Source organism: Pipistrellus hanaki, assembly GCF_964339955.1.
Source record: "Pipistrellus hanaki genome assembly, chromosome: 4".
Classification (NCBI taxonomy): Eukaryota; Metazoa; Chordata; class Mammalia; order Chiroptera; family Vespertilionidae; genus Pipistrellus; species Pipistrellus hanaki.
In genome coordinates, this window is record NC_140506.1 from 100325019 (window position 1) to 100339699 (window position 14681).

The following is a 14681-nucleotide window of genomic DNA, read 5'->3' on the forward strand; positions in this document are numbered from 1 at the left end:
TGAACAAGAAGAGTAGATTGAACTATTCCCCATGGTGTCAAATGGCCAGGGTATGGCATCAAGCAATAGAAGAGCTAACCCTAATAGGAGCTTTACACTTCACATGCATTCTCTGAGCAAATCTGAGCAATCATGCAACCATGTAAGTACTACCACTATCTCCACAGACCACTGGTTTCAGTGGGTAGGGTGCAGGATGATAGCCCCCAGGAGACACTTCAAAGTCAGGAGACACTCTGGCTGTCACAACTGAGGATGCTCCTGGATCTAGTGGACTCTATGAGGGCACAGCCCTTGGCGATCGTGTTTGCTTTATTCCCAATGCCCAGCAGAACGCCTGGCACATAGGAGTCACTCAATCTTTGCTGGATGGAGGGCAGAAAAGATGAGGATACTGAGTGTAAGCAGCTCTCTCAGGTTTCTTTCTCAGAAGTTCAAGCCCTAACTCCTCCCTTGCTCCTTCCACCCTCTGCAATGTTAGACACCAGCAGAGAGGAGACAGGCCTCGTCTGCCTCCAGGATGCCATGCCACTGAGGACCTGGTCCGGGGAAGGAAGGCACAGCTGGAAGGCCGTGGGTACCAGAGAGACACACATATGGCCTGGCGCTCTCCTGGTACTGCACTTACCAGACCTGTGGGGGACCAAGATCAGGAACAACCCAAAGCTCTGCCACCACTGATGCTCTAGGGCAGTGGTTCCCAACCTGATTTTGGTCCCTCCTGTCACAGGTCCCTCCTAAGCATCTCTAAAATCCTGATGCCCCCACCCATGACATGTAATTCTTATTATTCAAAAAGTGAACTCCTATTCAGGTGGAGGGGGCCTAAATGGCCATTATCTTGGTCTAAACAAGCTTCCAAAGAATATGGCACCCATGAAAGAGAAGAATAAAACAAAAGGACAGTTGGGAGTACTGAGGAAGAAATCACTAAGAAATTGTTAAAAAAAATATGAAGTGATATAAAAAAATAGCAAATAAAGTTTCAAAATATATAATAGAAAACTATGCATAAATGTGTCACAATATGAATTTATATACTGCATATGAAGCTCCCTGGAACCATAAGTGCAAAATTTCACTGTTAATAACTCATTCTCGAATTGCCCCCTTACAAATCAAATTGCCCCCCTGTGGGCATGTGCCCCACATTGGGAACCACTGGTCTAAGGTAACTCAGGGTCTCTGCTTGGTTTTGACCATGTCCTTCCCCTTACTGATTTCTGAAGATTCTTGGAGGCAGTAGAAGAAAAATGGGTGGGTCTTTTGCATCTTGTCCACCAACATGCCATCCAGACTGAAGAAGACCCGGAAACTTTGGGGCCACATGAGCCACGGCCACGGCCACATCAGCAAGCACAGGAAGCACAGGGTGGCTTGCATCGTCACAGGATCAACTTCGACAAATATCACCCAGGCTACTTCAGGAAAGTGGGTATGAGACATGACCACTTAAAGAGAAACCAGAGCTTCTGCCCAATTGTCAATTGTAGACCCTGGTCAGTGAGCAGACACGGGTAAATGCTGTCAAGAGCAAGACTGGAGCTGCTCCTATCACTGAGGTGGTGCGATCGGCCTACTACAAAGTTCTGGGGAAGGGAAAGCTCCAAAGCAGCCTGTCATTGTGAAGGCCAAGTTCTTCAGCAGAAGAGCTGAGAAGATGAAGGGTGTGTGGGGGGGAGGGGGGCCTGTGTCCTGATGGCTTGAAGCCACATGGAAGGAAGTTCATTAAATTGTACACAAGTTAAAAAACAAAAAGGGGGGAGGAAGAAGATGGGCAGGATCAGGCTTACTGCACTAAAAATACCTAAGCCAACATACAACGGGTTATTTCCATATGACTGACCATCGGCACCACAGAAAACACCCAACCCTTATGCTATCTCACTCATAAAAACCTGCTCTAGAGAGAACTCACTAAACCCATTACCAGGTTCTCCCATCCTTTGGTTCGGGGCTCAGAAGACATTCCCGGGAACATCTGAAGGGAGTCCCCCCAAGAAGGGGTCTGATCAGATTCCAGGTAGGCCACCAAGGTCAGGGAAGAGCTCCTTACCTTTGACTTTTCTTCATCGGCATCAAAGATGGAGTTCCTGGGCCAGGGAGAAGGTGGGGGCAAGATTTTATCCACTGGTAGTTTAGGGTCTTGCTTTATGATTCCTGAAACATGCAATTCATGAAGTGAAGATACTGATACGGGTACCCACTGACTTAATCAGGATCCCATATAAACCCGGATTCCTGATGCCCAGCTGTCAAGGGCCTTAAAAGATACATCCAGGGTACACTCTGCATCCTCCCTCCAGAGAACTGAAGGAACTAGCACCAAGACATCAGGGCTGATTAAGTCAGAGCAGAACCAGAGCCTATGGTTAGCAGCCGACAGATTCTATGCTATAAAAATACCGATCATTTTATGCAGGTACATACCTCCCAGGGCCCAAAAACTGCAGCAGGATCCCTGACACTCCTAAAATCATTGCATGCATGTGATGGAAAACAGTCCATCCTGAACCCAGGTCCTTCCTCTACGGAGCCCAGGGGAAGGGTCGTGAATTCCCAGTGCCACACAGGACACAGCATACAAACTCTCAAAGAGAGTACAGAAGCTCAGGGGGAACAGTCTGTCCTCCTCCTCGGGTGTCGACCTCTGGAGACCAGGGACACAGTGCCTGCCTCAGACTGAGGCCTAGTCAGAGCAGAGATAATAACAACACTAACAAGCAACAATGGTCTACCTGCTGCCGGGAAAGACAAGGGCGCAGACCGTCTCTGAGGTACTGCAGAAGACCTCAAGCTCAGAGGAGCAGACATTGAGAAAAATTCTAGCAAATCCGCCCATACCTTCAACACAAGCTAACCCTGAAGGAACCTGAAGTCAGGTACAGTGAGGACAGCCCCAGCAACAACAACCTCAACCCAGCTAGCTCCACAGCTAGACATTGAAAATTACTTGTCTCAGTCTCTACTGTCCAATTTTCACCAAAAAAGCACCAACCACTCATAACAGCAAAAAGGAACAAGTATTGTGAAAAAGGGAACACAGCGCAAATAATGGAAATCAGACCTTGTTTCTTCAGCATCTGATAAGCATCTCGGATCTTAATGTCTTCTGGAAACCAGACTGTCCAGCTAAAGAGTATTTCGATGACTCTTCCTTTAACTTTTTCTGTGGTCCAGGACCCTAGGTACTGAAAGCAATCAGGAAGAATTACAGAGCTGGCAGAGATGCTGCTGACAACGGAGAGGGGAACTGCCCCAGGTTGAGAGCGGAAACTCAGCCAGAAGTCACATCACCTGGGACAAGGAGCTAAAATCAAACCCATCGTATATTGGCCTAGGTTAGAGCCACCGGGACACTCATTGTTTGACTGGGGCAGGTGTGGAATAGTACAGAATATGTTTGGTCTTTGTCTCCAGTTCTGGCACAGAGTTTCAAGAATCCTTGGAAGTTTCTGAGTGATAGAAATCTTTGTTACTACAAGCCCTGTTGGACCAGACCTGAGTTTAAGCTAATCTCAGGCTGGGAAATCATTTCTAGAGGGGCTGACTATGCCACAAGGCCAACCATGTGATCAGAGGGCTGGAACTTTCAGCCTCATTCGACCCCCAATAGGGGAGTGGGACTGGAGACTGAGTCCAATTACTCGGCCAGTAATTTAATCCATTACGCCTTCATACGAAAATCTGGGTAAAGCCGAAACCGGTTTGGCTCAGTGGTAGAGCGTCGGTCTGCGAACTGAAAGGTCCCGGGTTCGATTCCGGTCAAGGGCATGTACCTTGGTTGCAGGCACATCCCCGGTAGGGAGTGTGCAAGAGGCAGCTGGTCGATGTTTCTCTCTCATGGATGTTTCTAGCTCTCTCTCTCTCTCCCTTCCTCCTCTCTGTAAAATATCAATAAAATATATTTAAAAAAAAAAAAAGAAAAAATCTGGGTAAAGCTGAAACAAGGCCCACCAACCTTCCTGACTGAACACATGGATGTGCTGGAGGGTGGTGGCTAGGCGCCATGAAGAAAGGCACACAAGCTCTTGCTCCTCTCCCCCCAAGACCTTGGCCATGTATCCCCTCCATTTGTGTCCATTATAACCACAGTAAGTACAGTGCTTCCTGTAGGGAATATGGAAGCTCATGTCTGGGAAGCCCAACTCTGTAGTTAGTCAGGCAGAGGAACAGACACTCATGGCTGGTGTCTAAATTAGGCATCACCTAGGTATCAAGAAGTCCTGATCAGGTAGGCTCTGCACTAACTCTGGGTAGTGTAAGAACTAAAATGAGCCCTAGCCGAAACCGGTTTGGCTCGGTGGATGGAGTGTCGGTCTGCAGACTGAAAGGTCCCGGGTTCGATTCCGGTCGGGGGCATGTACCTTGGTTGCAGGCACATCCTCAGTAGGGGGTGTGCAGGAGGCAACTGATCGATATTTCTCTCTGATGTTTCTAACTCTCTCTAGTCTCTCTTCCTCTCTGTAAAAAAAATCAATAAGATATATTTTTTAAAAAATAAATAATAAATAAAATGAGCCCTAACTGGTTTGGCTCAGTGGATAGAGCGTCAGCCTGCGGACTAAAGTGTCCCAGGTTCAATTCTGGTCAGGGGCATGTACCTTGGTTGCAGGCACATCTCCAGGAGCAGGTGTGCAGGAGGCAGCTGATCAAAGTTCCTCACTCATCAATGTTTCAAATTCTCTATCCCTCTCCCTTCCTCTCTGTAAAAAATCAATAAATATATATTTTTTAAAAATGTTGTCCTACAACAAATATCCTTATAAAAAAGAAGAAGAAGAACTGAACTGAATTAAACGGTAGGACACACAGTTAATATCAGAGAAGTGTTGCCAGGAAGCAGCAAAGAAAGGCTCCATCTGTGTCAATTACCTGAGAATGCAGAGCTTGCAGAGCTCAAATAGGTACCAGGGAAAAGGTGCAGAGGACAAGGCAAGAAGTGGTATGAAACTAGCTAGCTTTTTTTTTTTTTTAATGTTAAGGTTAGTTTTACTTTTTTAAAAATATATATTTTATTGATTTTTTTTACAGAGAGGAAGGAAGAGGGAGAGTTAGAAACATCAATGAGAGAGAAACATTGATCAGCTGCCTCCTGCACACTCCCTACTGGGGATGTGCCGGCAACCAAGGTACATGCCCTTGACTAGAATCGAACTTGGGACCCTTCAGTGCGCAGGCCAATGCTCTATCCACTGAGCCAAACCGATTAGAGCCACATCTAGCATCTCCTGCTGTCTATCAGGAAGCCTGTGCTCCACGCTAGAATTCCTCTCCCCATCTAGGCTACCCATCCACAAGCCCATTGGGGACACACACACACACACACCCTCTATCTAGAGGCCCAGTACATGAAATTTGTGCACTGGGGGGAGGGGGCATGTCCCTCAGCTCAGCTTGCACCCTTTTCCAATCTGGGATCCCTCAGGGCATGTCGGCCTAAACCAGCAGTTGGACATCTTTCTCACCAGCCAAGACTGCTGGCTCCCAACAGCTCGCCTTCCTGACTGCCTGCCTGATTGCCCCTAACTGCTTCTGCCTGCCAGCCTGATCACCCCTTAATCACTCCCCTGCCAGCCTGATCAATGCCTAACTGCTCCCCTGCTGGCCCAATCGCCCCCAACTGCCCTCACCTGCTGGCCTGATAACCCCTAACTGCCCTCCCTGCCAGCCTGGTCACCCCTAACTGCCCTTCCCTGCTGGCCTGATGGCCCACAACTACCCTCCCCTGCAGACCATCTTGTGTGATGCCGTGAGGGTCAATTTGCATATTACAGCTTTATTAGATAGGATACGAGAGGCCTGGTGCACAAAATTTGGGGAGCGGGGGTCCCTCAGTCTGGCCTGCAATCTCTCACAGTCCAGGAGCCCGCAGGGAGTGGGCCAAAGCCAGTAGTCAGATATTGTTAGCGCTGCTGCAGAGGTACAAGAAGCTCCCACCACAGCTGCTGTGCTCATGAGCCATGAGCCCAGCTTCTGGCTGAGCAGTGCTCCCCCTTTGGGAGTGCAGTGACCATCAGGAGGCAGTTCCTGCATTTAGTGTCTGCCCCTGGTGGTCAGTGTGTGTCATAGTGACACATCATTCCACTGTTCGGTTGATTTGCATATTAGCCTTTTATTATACAGGATTTTTGTTGATTTAAGAAAGAAGAGGAAGAGAGAGAGAGAAACATTGATTGGTTGCCTTCCCTGACCTAGACCAAACCTGCAACCTAAGTATGTGTCCTGATCAAGAATCAGACTGGCAATCTTTCAGTGCACGTGATAACACTCAAGCAACTGAGCTACTGAGGCTGGGCCAAAAGGCCATTTTTTAAAGGGAGAATAAACAAGGGATGGCAGGGATCAGCAAGGTCATCCTAGACCTTGGAGAAGAAAGCTTTCCCATCTAGGGCCTCCTCTCTCAGCTCCCTCACAAACTTGAGACAGGCTGTAGGGACTGTCCAGGAGCAGGGCTGCTTCTGTACACAGGAAGGGGCAAGAGTTTGAAGGCTGGGCCAGGTGCAGTAGGCAGGGCCAAGACCATGGTACTCACCTTTGGGGACAGCACTTTGATCAGCTCATTCAGGAAGCGGAACTTGGCCACCTCGCCGTGGAACTTCTCTCCGCAGTGGTTCATGCACGTCTCCAGCACCTGCACAGACACGGGACTCCACGAGAACAGGAAAACCACTGGCTCCAGGCTTGCCTGAAACCTGATGAGCACTTGCTGGAACCAGGGCTACTTTTGACTTGGGACTGTGAGGACACTGGAGTTTGGGAAAAAGGGTAACATTTTCAGATTTTTGTTAAAAAGCACCTATTTGGTCTTGCTATATCTTATATCTAACAGGTTTGTGCCCAGCAAACAGTTCAGTGGGGTGTATATCCTGAAGTCACCCACCTTTTAAGGAGATCCTTTGGGCAGGTGACTCCCTCCCGCTCAGAGGCCACAGCCGGTATGTAAGGCCCATGAATTGCTAAGCCACACGTCCCTTGCTGGCATGCAAGTGGGGCCTACACACATTTTCTTTGGTCCACACTCCTGTTTAACATTTCAGGTTAGTCACCAACATAAAAAAATTCAGAGGATTGATGCCTAGCTGGTGTAACTCAGCAGTTGAACATCAAGCTAGGAAGCAAGAGGCCACTAGTTTGATTCCTGGTCGGTGCACATGCCCGGGTTCAATCCCCACAGATGTGCAGGAGGCAGCTGATTGATGATGTTTCTCTCTCATCCATGATTCTCTCTCTCTATCCCTCTCCCTTCCTCTCTCTCTAGAAAAAAATCAATAAAATATATATATATATTTTTTAATTCAGAGAATTCATACAAAAATCTGGACTTACGGTTTCTCTTTAAAAACAAGAAATGCTAGCAACAATGGGCCCAAACTCATGGCTGGCAATACCAGCCAGTGCCGCACTGCAGCCACGCTTCCCTGGCTGGGCAAGCGCTCTCCAGGATTTTGGTCCTCACCCAGTGGCTCACTCACTACGTCACAGTTTGGCCTGTGGGCACTTAACTTACCAGCCCTGGTCTATGAAGAGCTAAGGAAATAAAACCTTTCTTTCCTTCTCCCAAAGCAGGCTCGCGCTTCTCTCTAAAAGCAGACCTAGGACGGCTACCGGAGCCCAGCCTCTGTGACCAGAGAAGGAGAACCGCTCAGGCTCTCCACACACTGAGATGGGCCTGGGGCCCAGCTCCCTCTGGCCCAGGACAGGAAAACCGAGGCTAAGGGCCACGCTTACCGTTAAGGCATAAAGAGCTTCTTTCTCTTGTGGAGACTGGATCTTATGGGCCAGCAGCCAGGGCGCATGGGTTGGGCTAAGAGAAAACAAAGACACCTGGGCTCTGGGCGGACAGTCTGGCTCAGTGCACTCCATGGAGTCTCCTCCCTCCCAGGAGTTTGGTCCCACAGCAGAGGTGGAATGGAACTGGCACACAGCCCATGCACAAGCCTCTGAAGGAGGCCAACCCCACCCACCCTTCCCACAACTACTACTGTCCAGACACACCACCCTCCCCAACTTATGCACCCCAAAGCTCCAAACAGAGCAGTCAGGACCAGGCCTACGGGTAGCCAGGTCATGAGCAACATGGACCTTATTTGCTGTCTGATAAACACTAGAGTAGACAGTGAGATCAAACTTTCAGCCCATTTCCAAATGCTGAATAGTCAGCAATCCTATCTAATAAAAGAGTAATATGCAAATTAACTGTCACTCCAAGACACAAGATGGCTGCCCCCATGTGGTCAAAAATGGCTGCCCCCATGTGGACACAAGATGGCCACCACAAGATGGCCTGCAGGGGAGGGCAGTTGTGGGCAGTTAGGGGTGACTAGGCCACTAGAGGAGGGCAGTTGAGGGAGACCAGGCCAGCAAGTGAGGGTAGTTGGGGGGAACCCAGGCCTACAGGGGAGGGCAGTTGTGGGCAATCAGGCAAGCAGGGAGGGCAGTTAGGGGTGACCAGGCCGGCAGGGGAGCAGTTAGGCGTCGATCAGGCGGGCAGGAGAGTGTTTAGGGGTGATCAGGCTGGCAGGCATACGTGGTTAGGGGCAATCAGGCAGAGGCAGGTGAGCAGTTGGGAACCAGCAGTCTTAGATTGTGAGAGGCATGTCCAACCACCAGGATCGGGCCCAAACAGACGGTCAGACATCCCTCAAGGGGTCCCAGATTGGAATAGGGTGCAGGCTGGCTGAGGGAATTTCCCCTCACTGCACGAATTTCATGCACCAGGCCTCTAGTATGTAGAATAAACATCTGAATTCTTCAGTTCCTGTCCAGATGCTTTGGGGGGGAAAATTCAACACAATCTTGCCCTTTTCTTGCCTCTTCTAAAGAAAGGTTACATTTAAATTATGGAGAGCACATGAGCTCTTTCATGCTGCTACCTTCTACCTGTACGTAACATTCAGGCCTCCTGAGTATGACTACTTCATAATGCTATTTTAAAAATAATTGCCAGTTACAAACTGACTATTCATTTGTTTGTTTTTTAAAAACCACATGAATTTGAATTTGCTATCTCTAAAAAAGAATGATGTTCTCAGTAGATTGTGGAGGGGGGAAAAGAAAGAAAGGCTAGCTATTAAAACAGTCCCAAGACAAACGGCATGCACTTAGTCCAAGGACCCCTGTGGTCCAGTGTGAGGGTCACCTTACCCATTGGGATCAGTGTTCACCTGGTCACAGAAATTCTGGATAGCTGACCAATCCTGTTCTGGCATGCTTGGGTCTGTGGCTTTATCTGTCAAGTAAATAAAAGATAAAATTACAGAAAGCATAATAAAGACAAACATACACCTCTTTCCCTAAAATAAATATGACAGCCAAGAGCTATGACATCACATCTCTAGGGGATCCGACCTGTGGGTGACAGCCGCAAGACAGGCCGTCCCTGTGCTGCACCCGCCACAGGCAGAGCTGCTGGCACATGGTCTGGCCTCAGTGAACGCGTTCTGACTGAATGAACAAGCACACTGGCTGACAAGCGATAGTCCTGAAAGGGGCTCCAATGCCAGTGCGGGAGCAGCCTACATGGGCCTTCTGCATGCCCTCCTCAGGCAGGACTCCCTGCTATGGCCTTGCCATGAGGGTGGCAGGGCCAGCACCTGAGGCTACTTGTAAGTGCCTTAGCTTTGTGACAGGAGGACAGAATATACCGAGGCTCTAGGTGGCTCCACTTGGTCATCTCACCATCTCAAAAGCAACAGCCTTAAATCTAAGCCTCGGCTTACTCAAGTCCTTCCTGACCACTCGATGTAAGGAGCTTCTCCATGTGTTGGCAGCTTGTCGATCTGACCTAAGGACATCTCCTCGCATTCACTCCTCATGATGCTGTCCCTCTCCACTGCTACACACGTTCCCAGGGACCCAGGTCCAATCATACTAGGGCTCCCCACCCAAATACTCATACTTGGGTGAAATCTGAGGACACTAAGCTGTGAAGAGCATCAGGGCAGAACCAGGGGCAAGAGATACTTGGAGCGGGGGCACTATCAGAAGCCTGACATGAGACCACAGTCCACTGAGGGAGGGGTAATTCCCGCCCTTCCTGGAACACGGGTTTGTATGCATCCTTCCTGGTGCTGGTGGTAACAGCTTCCTCCTCTCCTCCCTCAAGGAAACCTGTGCTGCAGCCCAAGGATACCCACCCATGTGTCCCCATCCCCTGATTGAACCAGGTCACATGTCACATTCTCTCACACAAGGAGTCGCTAAAGACTATCTATCTTCCTAACACTCCCGTTCTCCCACTGTCCGGCCCATCAAGGCCAACCACCTTCTCCAATGCATAGCTACTGGTCCCGACAGAGAAGCTCTTTTCAACCCTGAAAACAGACATTCTCAGGGTCCGATTTCTGATGTATTCGGATGTTCTAAAACCATCTCAATTTCCATCTCCTCCCTAAAACCTCCTCCCCTACTGTTACAGCCCCTACTAATTCTCCTCCCTCCTGACTACTCAAGACTCAGTGGCTGACTAGTTTCCTTTGCCTGACTGCAGGCACATTCATGTCATGTGTAAGTCATATGTCTCCCCAGCTCAATGGTGAGACTCAAAGCACATGTTCACCTATCTTCTCACCCACGCTTCCATTCTAAGTGAAAAAGGTGACAAAGGAAAGCAAAGGAATTGATTATCAATATTCATATACTCCTCACCTTTTTCTTCATTAAAGCTCTAAGGTTCCACCTTTCAAAATCCTATCCACTCTTCTGGTCCCAATTCAAACGCCCCTTCTTCATAAAGATGCCCCTGATCTATAATATAGATTCTATATGAGAGCCCAGCCGGTGTGGCTTAATGGTTGAGTGTTGACTATGAACCAGGTCACAGTTCAACTCCCAATGAGGACTCAAGCCCGGTTGCATGCTCGATCCCTGCAGGGAGCATGCAGGAGGCAGCCTATCAATGATTCTCTCTCTTCATGGATGTCTCTGTCTCTCTCTTCCTCTCCCTTTCTCTCTGAAATCAATAAAAATATTTAGAAAAAATTAAAAAGATGCCCTTGATCTTTTTCTCCCACCACAGAAACCAGAAGCTGTCTCTCCCTCTCTGAAGGTCCATTCTACCTGCCCCGTTAACTCCATCCCTTATTACACACATGTCCTTGGGCTCTCTGAGAAGTTAGAAAAATAGTACCTTTCTCACGGGATAGTCATAGGATTTAAAGAAAATAGTATCTCCAGGACTTAAACATAAGACGGGAAACCATAAGAATACTAGAGGCATTCACAGGCAGCAAAATCTCAGACATATGCCAAAAGAACTTCTTCACTGATACTGCCCCTAGGGCAATGGAAGCTAAAGAGAAAATAAACAAATGGGACTACATCAAAATAAAAAGCTTTTTTACAGCAAAAGAAACCATCAACAAAACAACAAGAAAGCCCACTGTATGGGAGAACATATTTGCAAATGTTACCACTGATAAAGGTTTAATCTCCAACATCTACAAACAGCTTATACAACTAAATAAAAGGAAGATGAATGATCCAATTAAAAAATGGGCAATGGACCTAAACAGAATATTTTCAAAAGAAGACAGAAGGAAGGCCAAAAGGCACTTGAAAACATGATCAAAGTCACTAATTATCCGAGAGATGCAAATCAAAACAACAATGCGGTGCCATCTCACACCTGTCAGAATGGCCAACATCAACAAATCAACAAACGACAAGTGTTGGTAAGGTTGAGGAGAAAAAGGAACCCTCGTGCACTGCTGGTGGGAATGCAGACTGGTGCAGCCACTGTGGAGAACAGTGTGGAGTTTCCTCAAAAAACTGAAAATGGAACTCCCATTTGACCCAGTAATCCCACTCCTAGGAATATATCCCAAGAAACTAGAAACACCTATTAGAAAGGATATATGCACCCCTATGTTCATAGCAGCACAATCTACAATAGCTAGAATTTGGAAACAGCCTAGGTGCCCGTCAACAGATGATTGGATCCAAAAACTATGGTACGTCTACACAATGGAATACTACGTTGCCATAAAAAAGAAGGAATTCTCATCATTTGCAGCAACCTGGATGGAATTGGAGAACATCATGCTGAGTGAATAAGCCAGTCAATGAAAGAGAAACACCACATGACCTCACTCATTTATGGATAATAAAGAACATTATAAACTGATGAACCAAAAGATAGATATAGAGATAGTAAAGCAACAAGCAGACTGTCAAATTACAGCGGGGAGGGTAGGGAGATCTGCAGGAGATAAGAGATCAACCGAAGGACTTGTATACATGCATATAAGTACAACCAATGGACACAAAACTCTGGGGAGGGAGGGTATGTATGGGAAGGGGGGGCAATGTTAAAATATGTACAGAGATAATAATTTAATAAAATAGACTTTGGGAAGTAAAAATAAAAATAAAATAAAATAAAATAAAAATAAAGAAAATAGTATCTCGCCCTAGCTGGTTTGACTCAGTGGATAGAGTGTTGGCCTATGGACCAGGTCAAGGGCATGTACCTCAGTTGCAGGCTCGATCACCTGCCCTGGTTGGGGCTCTCTCACATATCAATGTTTCTCTCTCTCTCTCTTTCTTCCCCTCCCTTCCACTCTCTATAAAAATCAATGGAAAAATATCCTCATGTGAGGAAAAATAAAAAATAAAAATAAGATAGTATATAAAATGATCAGTGCAGCAGCAAATATTAAGTAATCAATAAAGAACAGCTAGTGCTCGCTTCGGCAGCACATATACTAAAATTGGAACGATACAGAGAAGATTAGCATGGCCCCTGCGCAAGGATGACACACAAATTCATGAAGTGTTCCATATTAAAAAAATAAAAAAATAGCCCAAACTGGTTTGGCTCAGCGGTAGAGCGTCGGTCTGTTGACTGAAGGGCCCCAGGTTCGATTCCGGTCAAGGGCATGTACCTTGGTTACGGGCACATCCCAGGTAGGGGGTGTGCAAGAGGCAGCTGGTCGATGTTTCTCTCTCATCGATATTTCTAGCTTTCTATCTCTCTCCCTTCCTCTCTGTAAAAAATCAATAAAATATATTTTTAAAAATAAAGAACAGCTAATCTTATCATTATTGTAATACACACCCTCAGCCTTTCCTCTTAAAAATATGTACAATTGCCTTATTACAGCTATAGAGAATGAAAATCTTAAAACCATGCCAAAACCGGTTTGGCTCAGTGGATAGAGCATCAGCCTGCGGACTGAAGGGTCCCGGGTTCGATTCCGGTCAAGGGCATGTACTTGGTTGCGGGCACATCCCTAGTAGGGGGCGTGCAAGAGGCAGCTGATCGATGACTCTCATTGATGTTTCTAACTCTCTCTCTCTCTCTCTCTTCCTCTCTGTAAAAAAATCAATAAAATATATATTTTTTTAAATCTTAAAACCAGAAGCCATATATTCCCCACAGAGCTTAGCACAATGCCTTAGCCATAAATACAAAATAAGTTACTCATGAAACAAATTATTTAAAGCAGCCGAGAGGCTTAACTTGAAATGCAGGCAGACTGGGCAAGTCCAGTGGGAAACAAAGGCAGGTGGAACACAGGCAGAGGCAGACATGGCAGTTTGGCAGCCTAATCACAGGAACCAACCAAGCAGAAATCATAAAACATTTCTGGACTCAAAGTGGGAGGCATGGGAAACTAAGGGAGGGCCTGCAGCAACAAGGAGCAAGAACACACAGAAACAGGGAGAGTTCAGGTCTGTTGCTGGGCAAGAACAATTGAGGGAATCAATCAGGTGACAACAGACAATGAGCATGCTGGTAACAAATATATTAGGACACCCCTGGACTACAAGGCTTTAACGGCAGCCCCTTGTTGGGCCCTGACCCCTGCAAGGAGTCTGAATCTGCTTGTAATAAGTTTTCCACACTTTTGCTTAAATCTCCTGGTCCATGGAGCTCATTCTTCAGAGATGAGAGATACAACCCCGGGAAAAACATCTCGGCTCACCTTTCTGGTCATCACGGTTATCTTAGAAAATCTGATTAAAGGGGTGTTAGATGTGAATCATCTAACAAAACCCTACAGCATTTAAGCTTCCTGAAGTTTCAGTTCACTACAAGGTCAAGGTTGACACCTCAAAGGCATTCGGCACTCAACATGTGATAAACCTCAAGGCAGAGAACAGCAGGCAGGCCCAGCCCCCTGGAAGATCTAGCCCTCGTCCCTCACCGCCCTCCCAGAGGCAAGTGAAAGGACAAGCCTGGCACCAGCTTTTCCAGAGAAAGGAGAAGCTTCTGTGAGGCTAAGTCATGTTCCAAACCCTTTCCCAAGGCCAAGCAGGTGGAAGATCTATAAAGTGTGTTTCTTTCTTATTTTTATCACTAGTGGCCACGTGCACGAAATTCGTGCACATTAAAAGGGGATTAGAGCGTCAGCCTGCGAACTGAAAGGTCCCAGGTTCAATTCCGGTCAAGGGCATGTACCTTGGTTGTGGGCACATCCCTAGTAGAGGGTGTCCAAGAGACAGCTGATCGATGATTCTCTCTATCCCTCTCTCTTCCTCTCTGTAAAAAAAAAAAAAAATGAATAAAATATATTTTTTAAATAAAAATAATAAAAAAAGGGGATTAGAGGAAATATTTTAATATTGCTAATTGCCCATTCTCTATAATAGAAGTGTCAGAGATAAAAGAAAATTAGTAAAATATATATGAAAATCTTCCTCCTGTCAGAGTCTGGGGTGCACCATGGGACCCA

General features: G+C 47.0%; 1 protein-coding gene and 1 pseudogene across 3 annotated transcripts in view; one reads left to right on the forward strand and one right to left on the reverse strand.

Annotated features, from left to right (window-relative positions):
* Positions 1-14681, reverse strand: part of GGA2 (golgi associated, gamma adaptin ear containing, ARF binding protein 2) — a 43645-nt gene that overhangs the window by 22445 nt on the left and 6519 nt on the right. For both annotated transcript variants that reach the window (XM_084882735.1, XM_084882734.1), the window contains exons 2-6: positions 9148-9232; positions 7732-7807; positions 6536-6634; positions 3068-3191; positions 2057-2160 (exon numbers count right to left, since the gene is read on the reverse strand). In XM_084882735.1, coding sequence (XP_084738861.1) covers positions 2057-2160; positions 3068-3191; positions 6536-6634; positions 7732-7807; positions 9148-9232 — 488 coding nt within the window. The remainder of the gene's footprint in view (positions 1-2056; positions 2161-3067; positions 3192-6535; positions 6635-7731; positions 7808-9147; positions 9233-14681) is intronic.
* Positions 2-2050, forward strand: LOC311622066 (large ribosomal subunit protein uL15-like; annotated as a pseudogene). Its single transcript has one exon. The product of its transcript is annotated as a large ribosomal subunit protein uL15-like (transcript).